Below are 17,968 nucleotides of genomic sequence, written 5' to 3'. Positions count from 1 at the left end.
CCACACAAAAACCTGCTAGTGACCTTACATGTACAATGTAGTGCACTAAAAACTAAAAAAAGGTTTTCACACCGCACAAACTTCGTTGCACTCTGCACACAGTATTCCTTTCCCTGGCTGTAAAATCAAGGTGTAGCGCTCTTGCGGTACTTTACGCTACATGTATTCCACTACTCCTCATCATTCCGTCGCTTTCCACCTGCCTATGCATTTGAGTAAACGAAACACAGTGCAGACTACATCCGTCAGCGTACCGCTGCTCATCAAGGTGTTGCAGTAGCGAAAATGCTGATGATATAATTATGAATATTACTGTACTCAATAGCCTTGTCAAGTCACAAAGGGTAGTGCAAAGCTATGAAACAACTCCGCTTTGCTTATCCATACATTGATGCTCCCAAGGAGTTTGGATATCCGGCACCCTGCTGCATCAGTTAGCACAGTCAACGGCTCAATGGCAACGGCCTAGCTCCAGTATGCCACACTGGACACATAGGAATTTCAACGGGGATGGTGTACAAATAATAACGAGCATTTGATGTAAATAAAGAAAATGCTGAATCAAAAACACAAACGAATTGCGTATAAGTTGTGAACTGTTAGCATGGGCTAGAACTATGGGAGTTACGGGAGGATGAATAAGTGCCGAATAAAAAGTGAACGGATAAAACGCTAGCACGGGTGCACGAGCGGCTGTTGTTTGTAAAGACTCAAATCCAAAAAGAAACAGGCGCCATTTCAGTTAGACATGCTGCAAATGAAATAGAGGAGAAGTACAATTTGCCGTTGGTAAAAAAAAGACGTGCATCTGAATTGCGACAAGGTCTACATTGTGGTATAAAGAAGCGCAGCATCCCCTGGAGTAGCTCTAAATAAAACTGTGATCATATCGCCTGTGAAATACTACGTGACGGGAGATGATGCTTGTGTGTACGGGATAATAGTGGCAATCAGGTGCTTCCACGGCGAGTACGAATGGCCGTGATTACAACAGGTTCTTCTCTTGCATATCCCCGGAGACATAGCATTCAAGCGGCTGCATAACGTTGCTTGTACTGGTACTGCTAAATACATTCTCAAGAAATTTATGTGCGTTGGAAATGGTAGCTAGCGTGGACAGTACATTGGCAATGAGGATAAATAGGTAGAGGCAATGAGAGCATCTTGATGAGTGCTTTCCGTAAGACCACATTTCAGAGCTACACTATCGGTTCTTCCTGTGTGTCAGAGGTTAGCGATCAACCATCAACTTGATGTGGGGCAATCGTTTCAAATTCGCTCACTTTAGTGTGCAGTCACTCCTGCGATTCAAGGCATGTTTAACTAAAGTGCTAGATAGGTCTTACCCCAGGAACAAGGACCTAGTAGTTTGATTCTGTTCTTCTGTACCCGGTGAGGCCTACTCATTGACACAGCTGGTAGAGCACGTCCAACGAGTCACCAGTAAGGTGTCTGCTCACTGCCGTGTGAAACGCTGTAAGGATATCATGCTCCTCGGCGAACACACTGGCAATACACCGGCTTACGTAGGTGGAACCAACCTGAACAGTTGGCAAACGCCGCAACAGCACACACGTAGCAATCATGATGAGCTAGTACAACAGGAATTGTATGCAATTACATGTAGAGTGGAATTCAGATAAGACGTGCCCTGGCCTTGGGGAGTAGAGAAAAGTACACCTAGTATCCAAGGTACCTCTTATCCAAAGTTGACTCCTGCCGCCCCATTAATACGATGCATGTACAGTATGTCAAAATTCAAAATGCATTGCACTCACAGAAATGTATGTGGTCAGTGCCACCAACCCAGGTTTCCTGCGCTGCAATCGGCCTCCTCCCCGCTGTCAACATACTTAAGTCCATGTACCTGTTGAGCGAACCTGTTATGTGTACTACTAGCAAGAGTCCATAACCCCCCCAGAGTGCGCAACTTCACCGATCAGATCTGGTACGGCGAAATCCGTGTCGCACGTCATAGTGTGACATCATGAGCAGGCGAAGTGTGTTTGGATATTTCCGTGGTGGACCGCGTCGACGGAATGATGCAAGTCCGACCTAAAAAGATGACGTACCGGTACATCACGGATTACGCCGTCCCACAACCCCATCCCAGTTGCGCACTCTGGAGGATTATACAGACTCCTGACATTAGGTGTACGCAAACACCAGAATAGTACATCGTATGCGAGGATAGCTCTGTTGGGACCTGCTGAAAAGTCGGTCATACACGAGTTGTATGTCTTATCAGAGTACGTCGTATCCATACACTTGTGTATGTGTGCACTTATGGGAGGAAAATCTGTGCTACGAAATAGGACCGCACCAAGCAGGCGTACGTCTTACCCGGGTATGTACTAAGGGGCCGTCCGGGGTTACCGATTGTTTTTACAAAACGAAATGTTTTGGTATTTTTCAGCCCCCACCCACCCACCCACCTTTTCTGCAGGTAAAACGAATTCCAATAAAATATTGGTGTCAATTTTCGACACCCAGAAGTGACTGGGCATTCTCTATCTGCATTCAATAATTATTTTCAAAACGAAACTCCATCAAACTCACCCACCTCCAAACGAAAACTTTTCGTTTTGAAAATATTATTGGTAACCTTGGCCCTAAGGCCAAGGAGGCGTTTACATGAGAAAAAACCTGTCCGGGCTTATTCAACCCACGGGCGTGATCGATTGGGCGAATCCCGAGCAAGTCTGCTCCGACTGAGCGTGATCGTTTGGCCGAGTCCACAGTGGGCGTACTTGGAGTGCAATCCGACCACACCGGCCCCCATAACGGGAGTGGCTGGAGTGGAAATGGACTTTGATTTTTTTAACAGCCATCCGACACAAAATATTTTCGAGTTTGCCACATATTTTATATGCTCATGCCGTGAAGTGTGCTTTCTTTCGGTCTCCAAAGAACAATCAGTAATGTTGAATGAGAAAGAACAGGCACAAGCCCAGGTGGAGGATGGCTCTGACGCTGAGGTGGAAGTAGTAGAGAGGAAAGCCGGATTTCGTGGAGCAAGAAGCTCAATATTGATCTTTTTCCGGCTCGATCATCGCAAGATGAACAGTTCTCCGATGTTTCAGTCTAAAAGAAGAAGAGCATCTGGATAAAGATTTCCCGGGAATTAGAGAGGGAGAACGAAGGAGCCTCACATCCCACCGCGGATCAATGCGAAAACCAGTGGAAGATGCTGACGCGTGACTACAAGGCGTTTGTGGATTCCCTGGCGAAAACAGGAGTGGCCAGGAAGAAGGAGCCTGCCTTCTTCCAAGAAATGAACGATGCGTTTGGGTGGAAACCCAATGTGAAGACAAAATGTGTTGCTGGTTCCCTTGTCGGCATGCCGAAACCGAGTTTGAGGAAGATAGCGAGTAGGATGAGGAGGAAGTGTGTAACGATGAGGCGGCAACAACAAACAAACCTGTATGTACTCGGTCAACGGAACCTGCACCTGCAGCACCACATCCCACCAAGAAGCGACGCCAAAGCTCTACGCAAGGCAAGCCATCTGAAGAGTTTCAGGGGATTAAATCAGAAAGAGAGTCTGATAAAAAAAGAACAGGCGGATCGCCACAAAGAAAGAGATGTCAGTTCTTGGCAATCTTGTAACAGCGGTCAACCGGCTCTGTGATTAATGAGCCCAATCTCATCCTTACTGGTCATGTTGTTCCCATCTTTGCTTCTTGACCATGTAGCCGGATCCGTTTTCTATACAGCCCCTATTCTCCACCACATTTCGTAGTGATTACTCCATAAACAGTGATGAAAGCACCAAATTATACCGCCGCCGCCGCCGATACTTTCAAAAGCAATTATTATATCATACACGTCCAGCACCTGAGACACCACAGTGCGAGCGGGGAAAAAAAACAGCCACATATTCGCACATTATAGTGAAAGAAATTGTTTCAAAATACATTGTAGTTTTTTGATGCACATGTACGTGCGGAAAATACTGCTAGTTTCGGTGACAGGCCTAAAGCTAAGAACGGCGGTGTTGGTTTTCTGGCAGCTTGTGGGACACAATATGATCCGGTACGGATTGTTTCTAAGAACGAGCTATAAGAACGCAGCCAGACTGCTGATAAATAAGAACGTCCCAGGCTAACCCCTTGGAAACAACGTTCTTGGGCGCGCGACTCTACTGTACTCCTCGGCCGACTTTCCGAAATTTTGAATTGCGCTGAGATCCCGAGCGCAGAATTTCCGTCTTTTTCTTCAACTACGACAGTTTGCATGGCTACCTCTGGAAACAAAGTCAAATCTTATTTTCGTATAAATGCAAAACACTGCAAGTGAGGCGTTTTTTATTTAGACTTTTCTTGGAAGAGCGGAGTCGCAAACATTCCGAAATTCGTTTCTTAATTATTTTATAGTTTTAGAAATGCGATCATAAAAACGAGCTGAACTGACATTTCACAAAGGCTTTATTTTATTGTATTAAAAAGCCGAGTGGATACGAAGGCGGTGAAGAACATGGAAGGAAAAAAATGTGATGTGGACAATAAACCGTGAATAAAGCCTTTGTGAAATGTCCGTTCAGCTTGATCTGTCGATCGCAATTCGATGCTTATTTATTATTTGATAAGAAGAAAAAGGACCAGTGAACTACAAGTTACGCTAATAATAATGTCCACTAACACCACCAGTTACTTGACAATCAGCTCATGTGATAACATTGCACGACACTGACCAACGGTACTGACGTTCTACAGCTAACCGCCACTCAGCTCTAGCACGTATTGGATGCGCACTCCAACAGCCTTCCAACTGGGAAGGCTCAAAGTGAGCTGATTGTCAAGTAACTGGTGGTGTAAGTGGACATTATAGTGTAACTTGTAGTTCCTTGGTCCTTTCTCTTCCTATAAATTAATCTTTGGCTCTCCATACGCGCTTCTTAAAAATTAAAGTGCCGTAACTGGGTTATTGGTAGCGGAAAATTGTATAATATAAGCCCCTAAGAGTGTGCAACTCCTGATACCCTTTCTATGGGGTTCGCCGACGGCGAAAACTCACATCACGTGGTGTAGTGTCACAGTTACACGCTTCCAGCCCGTTTTTAGCGAGCAGCGGAGTAATAAAAAAAGCACTCTCTAACAGAAACTCACTACACGTATGCAAATCCCCAGCATGATAATGGCAGATATCCGGATTGCGCGCATGCTATCCTTCGTTTGTACTTAGTACGAAACGTACTGTAAGTCAACCAATATTCGGCGCATATTCATTCTCGGCTATTCTCGGCCTGGGCATATTTGGCTGAAAATTTGTTGCAACTGAAATTTTCTTTTACAAGGTTCAGTGTGACAGTGTATATGGGCAGCAGCAGTACAGGCCGGAAATTTAATGCGGCCGTAATGTGTTTTAGCCCTGGGAGGCCGAAATGTGTTTTAGCCCTGGGAGGCCGAAATTTGACCAGGCCGAACGATTGTAGACTTACAGTACCTGAGACACGTGATGTGAGTTTTCGCCGTCGGAGACCCCATATGCAGAGTTCCACACTCCTGCCTTGGGGGCTTATATACTCTTGGTAGCGGGTATGTGCTCACCACACTTACAATGTTTCACAGATAATCAAAGTCACACAAGTCATGCACTAACACAAAGAGCAGCACATTACCTTGGCAGTTGTTCTGTAGTGATCAACTGAATGCGACCATGACTGTAAGTAGCGAGCGACATTAGCCAGCAGAGCTTCGTATAGACTCTTCAGATCTGAACCTGCATGCAATCGTGGAGGCATTGATTAAGGACAGGCAAGGATGTAAAATGCACATCATAAATCCATGGGAATATCCATGGACAAATTCACAACGGCGCAGCGGGTCAACGCATAGAGGTCATGCGGTTATGTACGTCGTATGCTTTGCATGGAGTGGCCAAGCCATGGTGCAGTGGCTCTCTAGACTAGAGCTTGTTTGCCACTCAAAGCTAGCACTGTTTGTATGGCTCGTCACCCAGTACAACACTGCCATTCAAATCTGAATTCAAAATACAATTGTAAATGTAGCACTGTTTGCCACTCAAAACAAACCATCGCTGGTTTCCAAGGCATGCACACCATACAACGCATAGCCACAATGACCTCATTCACAGAACCTCCATAGCTAGTCCTACATACAAACGCTGTGCGCACCACTTCAGACGAGGGCTGACCATAATCCATATCAATCAACGTCTCCTGGCATTGCCCCAAATGCCAAAAATGGATCAACACATACCTGCGTCCAACAGTGTCCAAATGTGTGCACAGTAACAACAACCCAGTCTATCCTGTAAACTCACCGAAGTACTGATCCAGCAGGGCGTACAACGAAGGCGAGATCTTGCCACTGGATTGTACCCACAGCGACTCGGATGCCAAATCCTCACACCCGGGCAGGTTCTTCAAGACGGGTAAAGCAACACGTTTGTTGGGATTGCCATCCGGAATGAATCCATAGCGGCACAGAAGGTCAGCATTGGTTGATGTATCATCATAACAGATCAGCAGCTATCAACGGAGAGTGTAGATTAGAAGAGCACAGAGAATGTATTTTGTATAAGAGGGGATCAAACGCTACTATAGGGACCACCTCACCAATCGGACCACTTTTGCTCTATCCGCAACTCTCCTCCAGGAGTGCGCACACAGGATGGTCATTCTCAACAATCAGGCCACCTCGGAAGTCAGACCACTCTGCCCGGCTCAAAGGGCGGTCGGAATTCCGACATTCCACTGTACTCATAGCTTCTAAAGTAAAGAATTACTACAAACAATACTTCTTCCATTGTAAAACATATTTTTAATCGGACTTCATTGCGACTCAAAAGCATTCCCTTGCACTGCTGTCACAGCCAGGTACATGTAAAACTAGAAGCAGCAACTTGCACTCGAGAATAGAGCGATGTGGAGCTAGGGCTTTTAACTTCTACGTCACCGCCAGGTCGAAGTCTTGGCAACGCCGAGTTTTGAATCCACTTGGATCGCAGGTTATGTATGGATCCATACACTCTTAGGTGGGCTCCTTCACAGAAGGGCACAATGCATCTGCTTGTAGTCACCTGGCCGGGGGACCCACTGCTGGCACTGATTAAAGTTGCACCAGTGTGCGGAATAATGGGCCTGTCTACCAACTGCAGCATTTTGCTATGGTCACGGTGGATCCATTTCGGCCCAAACAGTAAAAATGTATTGACTTCTTTAAGAAGTCAATAAATTATCACTTGCCAGCCCTATTTGACATACCCTATCTCAAAGAGAGCACGATTTTGTTGGTTAGGTGACGTGTCACATCTGGTTTGACACCATTGAACCACTGGTTACGAATGGCCAGATCACTGGACATGTACACCCAAACCCCACTGTCCGGATACCATGGATATGCAGGCATCCCTGCCTACATAGAGTCCGCACGCTTTCACAAAAAGAGGCAAAGAAACTGTACTTCCTGCTTTACATCTGTTCAGCATTACCGCGTTTTGGGCAGTTTCGTTTCCAGACACCCTTCAGGCCCCACACCCTGGATAAGCCGAGGAGTTTGTGGGTACAGCTGAGACATTATTCAATAGAAATGCGCAATAGCGGCAGTACAGATGTAACTCAACACCAACACGCTACCCTGTACCACTAATTCGTCTATAAAAATATATAGACACGCATCTGCTGGCAACACTTACTTGTTCTCCTCTATTCAGGTCCCGTTTGGCTATAGCTCTGACTATGTCGTCTTCCAGGTTCAGTACTATTCTGGTGTTGACTACAGTAGGCTCTGAGCTATGGTTGAGCATGTCGAACACCGGAGCAACTACGGAAATGTCCTACATCAACAACATCCACATTGAAGCAAGGAAATAGTTACTGGAATGGGGGCCGGTAGCCCTGAAAAAGGGGCCCCAGTGTCTCATTGTTCTGCACAACTGGAATAGTGGGTCCAAACCCACCTGATCCACAGCTGGAATGAATGCCTGTCAAGCGCCGAATGTATTGGGAAATTATGCAGAGGCAAGAAAGGGGTGTCACCGTGGTCAACAAGTTAGTGGACACAAGCAGCACGTTGTTATCTCCTAGATACAGGAAGAAAGAGCTGATCCCAACAATGACAACCCCCTTGTCTGTTCGGAATCAGTCCATGACAATGCAGCCGCACATAATTTGACCAGACAACAATCAAGGTAGGTATACTAGACTGCAGAGATACACTTCAGACATTGCCGACCTTTTATCTACACCTGACTATGATGCCAAACAAGCTTCACGTCTCCAATGCAATGCGCATGTTTTGTCTAGTTGTAGGTTGTTTTCTACTGCTTCTTCATCCTCAAAACACAGTTGCTCTCCGAGAGGGCCTGCTGCTTTTTTTTTCTTTTCTTTTCTCTTACATGTATTACTTTCTAGTTAGCTTTTCCGATGGAGAGCAGAAGCAGATTTCCTGTGGAGAAAATGGCATTCTATCCACATATCCGTACAGAAAGAGCTGAATTGTACGGGAAGGTGAAACGTGTTCACAAGTAGTGGTGCTTGCAGTTGAAGTAGCAGTAGCAAATTACTGAACCATGATTTTCGCTTGCATACAAAAGACACTCAACAAAGAGAAAATGCTTTCAACACATCACAGGCACCAACATTTCTCTTCCAACAAAGATCCATTGCCAAAACAAAACAAAACAAACTTCGCACATGCGTACTGTGTTTGGGACGCAAAAGTTACCGAACGCCACTTGGACGTGATCACTGGGACGGCCTAGAAGGTACAGTAAAACCTGTAACTAAAGACCGGCACCGTGACTAGCGACCAGCCTGCTACTACCGACCACTTGGCCAGGCACGGACGGTCTCACATTCAAAATGTACTGTGACTAGCGACTACCTGCTGAACGCGAACAGCGACCGCCTTTTCTTGTCCCAAAGGCGATTTTTGACCCGTAACTAGCGACCGCGATGTAGGAAATCAAATGTTGCTCGAAGCTCCTTCTTGAAATTTTGCTGATTTTCCATGGTCCCGAAAGGAATCTTTCGGTACTACAGCTGAAGAATGAACGCAGGCCATTATGATTGTGGAGTCGGTGTGGACTGCACCACACCTGTCAGAATTTCAAGCGCTGTCAAGAATAAACATGCTAGGAAACGTCTTTGAGAGCGCATCAAAAGCGCTCTCTGCTCGATGTTACCTGGTTACTACTCGGAGGAGAAACGAAGACTGAGCGGCTCTGTCACCCCACTCATACGAATGAATCGAGGATGGCGTCAAGGAATCCAGAAACAAAGCAGCACCGCAAGGTCCTGATGCTGAAGGATCGCGTTCGAACAATCAAGAAGTCACAACAAGGATAGTCGGTACGATTGATCGGATGAACAAATTTGAAGCCCAGCGCAAAACGAAACTTCCACAGGGAACGTTTGACTCCTGGCTTCAGAAGTAGCAGCTGAATTTGATGTCTGCAAAAAATGGAATCTTCTTTCTCTCTCTTTTGTCTCTCTCCATTTCTCCGTCTTTCTCTCCAAGTGTTGTTTGACCTGAAATAAGAATGGCATTGCGCAAGTCCATGGGAATTGTATTAGCTGCATTTTGATATGCATATCATATACTGGGATCCATATATGGTCGCACGGTGCAAAACTCCAACTAAAGACCACCTGCTACTAAAGACCGCTTTTGCTGGCACCAAGGGGTGGTCGGTAGTCACAGGTTTTACTGTACGATGATTTCGGAATTCAAAGTAATCAAGGATAACTGTGACTTACTTTGCCCTTCACCTCAAAATCAAAGCCACGTGTTTTCAAAAATGCTCGCATCCACTTGTAGTTCTCAAATGTACTGGCTGCTTCTGGAAATATGCTCTCCTTATCATAGTAGTCGAGTATGAGCCTCTTCACGGCCAGATACTCTTCCTGTAACTGCGTATGTGCAAACATACACACACACACACACACACACACACACAAAACACACAACACACACACACACACACACACATACACACACACACACACACACACACATGCACACACACACACATCAGAGTAAAAAGGAAAATACTTATAGTACCATAAACATGTTGGCAAGAATATGTGGCAAGGGACTGGCGCATGGCCTTCAAGTAGGAGTAAATGCAGGCACAACTGTATGCGGGGACGGTGTTGAAAGCTGCACATCGGTCATTGGGTCAAATGATGCACTACTTCAATTTGTTTACCAGCATCTAATACTAGCACTGGTCTGCGAACAAAGAAGACCCTCTGCATCTTTCAAAAGGCTCATCAGATGAGGACCCTGGATAGTCCATGATGTCAATCCTCCCTCAAATTGTGCCTGTGCGTTGGAATTTGTATGTATACAGTCAACTTGGCTTATAACGACACTCGGCGGCGGGGCATCAGAAAAGTGTCCTTATTCGCGAAGTGTCGTTATAGCCGAAGTCTCATTATGTTTGTCACTGTTGGATGGGACTTTGCTCTGGGTATGAAAATTATGTCGTTATTCGCGAATTGTCGTTATATCCGCAGTCGTTATTAGCGAAGTTGACTGTACTGACTGTATGCGTTAGAACTGTAAGTGGGCTTGTTCAGACTTATTCTTAACTAGGTATGATTCGAACCCAAGTCAAGAAACGAGGGATGGTTTTTACATGATCTCTACTGCGTAGTTTGCAATATGATTGAGCGGACACAGGTGCTAATGCCGCACAGCACCAATGCGGTACAGCACCAGCGCCACCCAGCACCAGCACCTACGCCACACAGCACATACGCCGCACGGCACCAAGCATTGATATCACTCACTTTGCGCCGTTCAAAATTGACCTGCTCTAATAGCCAGGAGCTGCCAGCACCAGTTAGTTCTGCCAAGTCTTCGTCAGTCCAGTACACAGCACATGTGTACTCATTCGGGGCTTCCTGGAATACCGGTCGCCAGAGCGAGTCGTGCCGAACGCATTCAGCCAGCACAAGCAGTGATGCTTCCCACCAGTCGGAGTACTGGTCATCTTCTATCACTGAGAGCACTATGCTATGAGCTGTATTGCTGGCACGTAGCAAGGACCTGCTCGAGTTGCTGATCGACAGCAGCGTCTCTCCTTCCTTCACCCTATCGCTACCGGTGACTACGATTCCTCTGCCAAACTCTCCCAGGCTAGTCACTGTTACAGCTGGATGAATATATCCACCTTCTGCATGGAACCAGCTAAGCAGCGAATGGTAGCTCTCCGACATGGCAGTTTCTGGCAAGTACTAGCACTGTATTCCAATCGCTGTTATAGCATTGTTGTTTCCGCTAAGGACGCAGCTGCCTGGATCCAAGTTCAGGTTGATAGGTAATCCAAATGAATACTAGTAGTATACCTAGAGACCGTCGTTGCCCTATATCGAGGGGTAAACGTGCTGCTCAAATTAATATAATTATCGTACCTGGGAACCTCAATACAAAAAGCATACTATGGTGTGGAACTGGGTAAATCCCGTAAGCCACCGGAGGACATCAGAATGGAGGAGCTGTTCACGTCTGCTGGTTGAAACAACGACGTTTGTCCTTTTTGAGTTTTGTCTTTGATTTTTGAAGAGCATGAACCATGTGAACCGCATGTGGGGCATTGTGGGCAGGTAAATGGGGAATTCCCTATTCGAACCTAGTCGACTTGTCACGTGCACGGCCGAAATGTGTTCGTTTGCCAGTGCAGTTTGGTCTGTGTGGCCAGCAGCTACAAAAACAAAAACAAAAAAGTTGAAAAACCCTGATAGAACCAGATAGACACTTGACGTAACAAATACACAATGTCATCGCTCCCACCTTTCTATTCAGTGAGCCAATCAACAACACATACACGAGCATGCACACACGAACACACGCACGCACACACACACGCACAGTCGCACACACACACACACACACACACACACACACACACACACACACACACACACACACACACACACACACACACACACACACACACACACACACACACACACACACACACAAAACGTGCAGAAAAAATTAATTGCCGGCATCAATTTTTTTGTCAAGGTATCCGTCCTGGGATCCAACTGCATTTATCCTACCTCCAGTGAAAGTTATAATAATTATGGTACTACAATGTAGTACATGAACTAGGAAAGGTGGCAGGTACAGCAACATTCCTTCAAGCAGCCGGGCCTGATGGCAAAAGACGTGGTCACTGTCTGGCATAATAGCACATACTACCATCCGAATTAGCTGACACGCAAAACCCACGAACACATGCACGCACATGCACACACACACGCACACACACACACACACGCTCACACACACACGTACACACACACACGTGCGCACACGGTCACACAATGGTAGTCAAGGACACAAGTAATCGTGTAGGCACGAAACCAGACACCAGGGTTGGAGAGAGAGTCAGCAAAAAGGTAACTGCTATGGAGGAAATAACGACTGTAGTTCTTCTACGCATTGTTGACAGCATGCACACACGCATGCACCCACCCGCACACACACACACACACTTGACCTTTTGATGCCCATCGCCGGAGGCGATGATAGATGCTACAGCAGAAGCCATAGCAACTTGTGCTGGGATTGCACCATTCAACAGCTTGCAAGGCTGAAGAGGGAAGAATTGACTGCCACTATTCAGCCTGGTCTACACCACATACATGTGGCTATGAAGTGGCTTTTTTCTCACACCCAGCCACCCAGCCACCCATACACTTGCACACCACACACACACACACACACACACACACACACATACACTAACAACATACACACACACACACACACACCACATACACACAATCATAAGTAGTAAATCAACTAATTTTCGCTGGCGATTTGATTTCGCTGCTTGGTGCCAACTGGCCAAAGTAAATCGCAGGCCAAAGTTTGTCATAGAGTCAAATGATGGAAGATTGAACCCCAATCGGCCAAAGTTTGATCACGGCCAAAAGTTTCATTTGGAGATCGGCCAAAGTTTCTCACCGGCCAAAATTTGTTGATTTACAGTAGTCTGAGACATGGCACCCAATCTAGTGAATATACTCGTATAACTATTACATAGACTATTGCCCTGGCAAAATCAGGCTGGGAAGCAAAGAACGGACGAGCACAAGTAAACACAATTGTATCATCTTTCATCGGTGGACCTTGGAAATAAAAACGGATTAAAATATTTTGGGATATTAAAAAAAAGGATCAGTTTCATGGTCAACGTACATGTATGTCCGGGTTCAACGGTGACACTAGATTAGTCTAGAAACACTCACACTAACCACACGCGCGTATGTACAATGTGGATAGACAAACACAAGACACAAACAACTGGTCAGCGGCAACGCTATACACAGCAGAGAGGATTAAAAAAGACTGTGAGTAAGCATGTACAAGAGAGCGGATTGATTTCTTTAAAAAAAGAGAATATTTTGTACAGGCTTGCACACAGAGGGAAGACAACCAACTCAGCGTGTTCCCTCTAGCAGATAGAATCCAGGTCTCAAACAAATTTCGCCACATCAATGACAGTCATAGTGTACCATCACTAACCTACATGGCTCTACATGGCTTTACCATCGGAAAGAAGAGGAGCTGGCGTGGCGGGCATGGGGTGCGGCATCAAAGCATTAGCGGCGTGCCAAGGGTCACATCCGGCACTGGCATGCTCTGAAGATGAAACAGCGCCGCTTCGCCATGGGCTACACCACAGTCGTCCACCGCTTCTACTGTGAACGCCGTGCTAGTGTCTTCAAGCATGCCGTGATTGCTGCCCATTGCAACACCGGGTGCCTGGCGGAAACAGGGTGTCTGGTTTCGTAGCAGTACATCCAAAGCTTCCTGCGGTAAGGTCAACACCAGCTTCTTCTGGCCGTGAGCGTCGATTGCAACATGTGCACGGGCGTCAGTCGACGGCAGAAGCGACTGCTTCTCCGAGTCTTTGAACGCGTCGCTCAGAATGCCGGCATTAGCAGCAACAGAGGATAGGTTGCACTGCGATGAGACATTAGACAGGCTACACGTGTACTCCAGGCCACTAGGGCTGCTGAGTGAGAGCACAACAGGCGTGCTGGCACCAGGAGTAAGTAGTGCACTTCTAGACTGATCACACGCGGGAGGTTGCTGAGCAAGAAAAGACGGTGCCCCGTCACCCTCGCCGTCCGACTGCGCGGCCATCTGTTTGCGAAGGGTGTACAGATTTCCAGCATTGGAGCGCCTTGACCGACCAGGAGGATTAGTCTGTACGGCTGCACTGCTAGCTTTCCTGCCGGTCTTCGGAGAGCTGCTCTTAGTCTTAGTCTTACCGTCAGAACGCATGGCGCACGCATGCTGGGTGATCTGGTGCTTCCAGCGAAAGGTCCGTCCACAATCAGGGCACGTGAATGGCCGCTCGCGCGTGTGCACACGAGCATGCTGCGCCAGGCTGTAGGAGTCCGTGAAGCACTTCTGGCACGTGTCACACTTGAAGGGCGACTCTTCTGCATGCTCTGTCATGTGCCGGCGCAGTGCGATGCGCCAGCGGAAAGCACGCTTACAGATGTAGCACACATGATCCTTCTTGTCTGTGTGCGTCTGCATGTGCAGCTGCAAAGAGCTGTTCCAGCGGTAGCTCTTGCCACAAATGTTACACACAAACTGGAAGTCATTGCCATGCAGGCGCTTGTGCTCAGCAAGAAGTGACGTCCTTGTGAAAGCCTTGCCACATTGCTCGCACACATAGGGCTTCACACCGTAGTGCGTTCGCATGTGCACGTGCAGGTAATTCTCCTGACGAAACACCTTGCCACAGATTTCACAGGCTACTCCACCACTGGCACTGGCACTGGTCCTGGGATTAGGCATCGGTGATGCTGACTGCTTGAGCAGAAACTTGCTATCCTCAGTGTCTTCCATGATGACCAGTCGTCCATCTTCCTCGGCATTGTCCAGGGCCTCAGCATCTTTCATAGCGCTACTCTCTGCCCTGTTGAAGTACGCACTGGCGCCGGTTGTTGCAGTCAGCAGCATTTCACTTGCACCGGCATTCGTAGACATTGCATCAACCTCCTCTTCCTCTGATGAGGTTGCCCCAGTTCCGTCCTGGAGTGTGACCTCACCCCCACCCCATGCGCCGGCCAACGCTGGTTCTTCTTTCATGTACAGGCGTCCTTCTCCTGCAACGGCAGGGAGATATGCTTCCGAGTGCTGGCTGGTGCTTGATGGCGGCTTATGGATGGCTTCAACGACAACATTCGCACTCTCCGCCATGGTCTTCGGTGGCCAAATCTGAAACAGCAAGGACTCGAAGGGCACGCAGTGGCCTGCTTGCCAAAACAAGTATTTTGTACAGGCAAGCAAGCACACACACACACACACACACACACACACCACACACACACCACACACACCACACACACACACACACACACACACACACACACACACACACACACACACACACACACACACACACACACACAAATGCAGACATGCACGTACACATACCAGGGAATAATTTACTTTTAATTTCGCAAAATCAAACTTGAATAGCAATTCAAACAAGTTGCATAGCAATTTTCTTCCAACACTTGGTAGCATTGTCCTTCTGAACAGCTGATCAGAGTGCAAGCTCAGGCCACAAGTAAACTGAAATACCTTAGATGCAAACCTAACCCGGTGCCAGGATAGCTCAGCACTTTCGAAACTTTGTGCATCTATTTCATCCCTAAGACACGCCCCTAGCATGCACACTGTGTATCATTGGGTACAGTGTAAAATCAGCATGCATCGCAGTTTTCTGCGACACATTTCTGAAGTTGCTTTGCATCTCAGAAGAATTGCGTAGCAAATTGCGATGCGATACCGGTTAAATTATTCCCTGCATACATCAACACATCAAAAGCGTACTAGTAATTGCAAAACTTAGTAGTTTCATGGAACATAGTTCAGAAGTATTACTAGAAGTGGACACAAGAGAGGTGTTATCGAATTTTTACTGTTCGAACAGTTTCTAGTAAATCTTCTGCAGCAGACCTGTGGAACTCGAGCCTTTTACCACATTTCGAATGTCGTAGGGCATTTTCGAAAAGACCTACTGTCCCCGGGGAAAATCGCGATTCCGCGGCCGCGTTTTTTCCGCGTTTTTAGGGATTTTTTAAAAGACCGCGTTTTCCGCGATTTTCCCGCGTTTTTTGAACTTTCTTGTTGCACTACACGTACACACAGTGCACTGTTCGGTCAGCAACGTCTCATCGTGGCGGCTTTGTACTCAAATATGACGAGTGCTTACACCAGAGACTTGTAACTGATTGATTTCACTACATACTCACTGAAAATTGCCTCATATCAACTGCAAACTTGCCGCCGCGAGATATCAATAATATTCACCGCATATTTACCGCAAATTCACCGCAAATTATGCCATATAATGCCGCGTTTTTTGCGATTTTTTCCGCGATTTTCCCCGGGGACAGGACCTAGCCGTGACGCAGCACATGGTACAACAGTGGAAGGGTTAAACTCTGCCTCACGTCACTTCGTGCGTTTGCCACCAACTGGTCGAAACATGCATGTGCGGAGCATAAAGTCTCTCCGACTTTCCTGGCCTTTTCAGTCTAACGTTGCGAAAGTTCGACAATAGTTTTCACTCTCGAACCTAGTTCCAGTCAAAATGTCTGAAATTCCAAAAAAATGTAACTACAAGCACAGCTAGTTGTGACTACAATCCACCAAGATTGGTACAGCTCCGGTATTGAGCAGCCGTAGTACAGCGGACATGGGCTTGTGCAGTGAGAACAACGCTGCCATATGCATGGGCTTATGGTTCTCTTGTGACGTACCAAAGCCTCTAGGTATGCTATGGAAAGCACTGAGTGAATGTTTATATACAAATTAAAACGCTTGTATAAAAGAAAATCCTGATAATCAATTTTTATGGACAAACAAACAAACACACACAAACACATGCTCAAATCCTAATTACTAATATTTATGGACAAACACACACACACACACACACACGCACACACACACACACACACACACACACATGCTACGCATGAACAAACATGAATCCACTTCCCAAATTGATTACATATCCACGAGCTACTCTATTTTGTCCTGCATCCGGCCTACACAATATCACGCTCCCCTGCCGCAATGTACGAGTAACAAATGCACATATACGAGGGACTCAAGAAATACTGATTACAATTTGGGGTAACTATAACAGTACTATCAAGTGACAAGTACAAAACTATAAATAAAAAAAGGAGAAGAAAGGACCGAAGAGAGATGGACGCCTTACCAATTCAAGCACTGAGAGGTGGAGAGCCAAGTACACTAGGCACAATCGCAAGAAACGCTGAGGATCACGAAAACTAGATATCGCATGTGTGTTCTTTGTCTGTTACTCAGATTCTTTCTACACATAGACCTCTACACGCACCACAAATATAAACAACACCGATTACTTGCAGCCTGTGCATCATCTTGCATCTGATCACTCCTTCCATCCTTCATTTGAAATGGCATTATGTGTATGTCCGTATGACTGACATCGTGATCTACGTGGGAACAAACATGTCGACGATCTCACCCCGCGCAAATGAAATGCAGATCTCATGTGTACGTGTGTGTGACTGTTATGTCTGTGTACATAACAGTCAGACTGTGTCTGCGTGTGTGCACGTAGCTGTTCGTGTGTGTGTGTGTACGTGTGTGTAGCAGGGAGCCCTACACATATACCGTATGCTAGTACTACTTGTACTAAGTTGAACTTGTAGTCCTAAAATACGGTGTATACGGTATGTGTACGTGTAGGGCCTGGTGCGTAGACAGATGCAGATCTACATGTCACGTGTCGTCAGTGACAGGCTGACAGCGTAGACCTCTCTCTACGTACGTACCCGCATCATTTTTCTGGTCATGATCATGATGTACTGCGCGCGCGAGGGGGGAATCCCACTTCTTGTTCCCATGGTAGTAGTACCGCGATATTTCAAAAACAAAACTCGTCATTCCACACAGCC

At 46.6% G+C, this 17,968-nt stretch overlaps 2 protein-coding genes across 3 annotated transcripts; both read right to left on the bottom strand.

The window, feature by feature from the left end:
• Positions 1-451: 451 nt before the first annotated feature.
• Positions 452-11,542, bottom strand: LOC135804455 (uncharacterized). Its single transcript, XM_065318327.1, has 6 exons — positions 10,763-11,542; positions 9,725-9,877; positions 7,660-7,800; positions 6,286-6,493; positions 5,621-5,721; positions 452-1,541 (listed from the first exon to the last, which is right to left on the bottom strand). The coding sequence occupies exons 1-6, from the start codon at positions 11,189-11,191 to the stop codon at positions 1,404-1,406; spliced, it is 1,170 nt and encodes a 389-aa protein (XP_065174399.1). The 5' UTR covers positions 11,192-11,542; the 3' UTR covers positions 452-1,403.
• A 1,533-nt stretch (positions 11,543-13,075) lies between these two features.
• On the bottom strand, positions 13,076-17,549 carry LOC135804454 (zinc finger and BTB domain-containing protein 49-like). 2 transcript variants are annotated; one of them, XM_065318326.1, is made up of 2 exons: positions 17,245-17,549; positions 13,076-15,262 (listed from the first exon to the last, which is right to left on the bottom strand). In XM_065318326.1, exon 2 carries the CDS (start codon positions 15,204-15,206, stop codon positions 13,581-13,583), a length of 1,626 nt encoding a protein of 541 aa, XP_065174398.1. In that variant the 5' UTR covers positions 15,207-15,262; positions 17,245-17,549; the 3' UTR covers positions 13,076-13,580. The 2 variants fall into 2 exon arrangements, with proteins under 2 accessions (XP_065174398.1, XP_065174397.1); XM_065318325.1 differs by having other exon boundaries at positions 13,076-15,259.
• Between the last annotated feature and the right edge of the window lie 419 nt (positions 17,550-17,968).

Source organism: Sycon ciliatum, chromosome 1 (genome assembly GCF_964019385.1).
Source record: "Sycon ciliatum chromosome 1, ocSycCili1.1, whole genome shotgun sequence".
Taxonomy (NCBI): domain Eukaryota; kingdom Metazoa; phylum Porifera; class Calcarea; order Leucosolenida; family Sycettidae; genus Sycon; species Sycon ciliatum.
The sequence above is the reverse complement of the archived record's forward strand: the minus strand, read 5'-3'. Positions and strand labels throughout refer to the sequence as shown.

Bases quoted from the DNA above. Each gene is read 5' to 3' on its own strand.
- LOC135804455 (XM_065318327.1), bottom strand. From the start codon at position 11,191: ATGTCGGAGAGCTACCATTCGCTGCTTAGCTGGTTCCATGCAGAAGGT. The intron at 6,494-7,659 runs GTAAGTGTTGCC...CTCCGTTGATAG, and splicing joins ACCTGAATAGAGGAGAACAA to CTGCTGATCTGTTATGATGA. The intron at 1,542-5,620 runs GTAATGTGCTGC...CCAACTGTTCAG, and splicing joins ACTACAGAACAACTGCCAAG to GTTGGTTCCACCTACGTAAG.
- LOC135804454 (XM_065318326.1), bottom strand. From the start codon at position 15,206: ATGGCGGAGAGTGCGAATGTTGTCGTTGAAGCCATCCATAAGCCGCCA.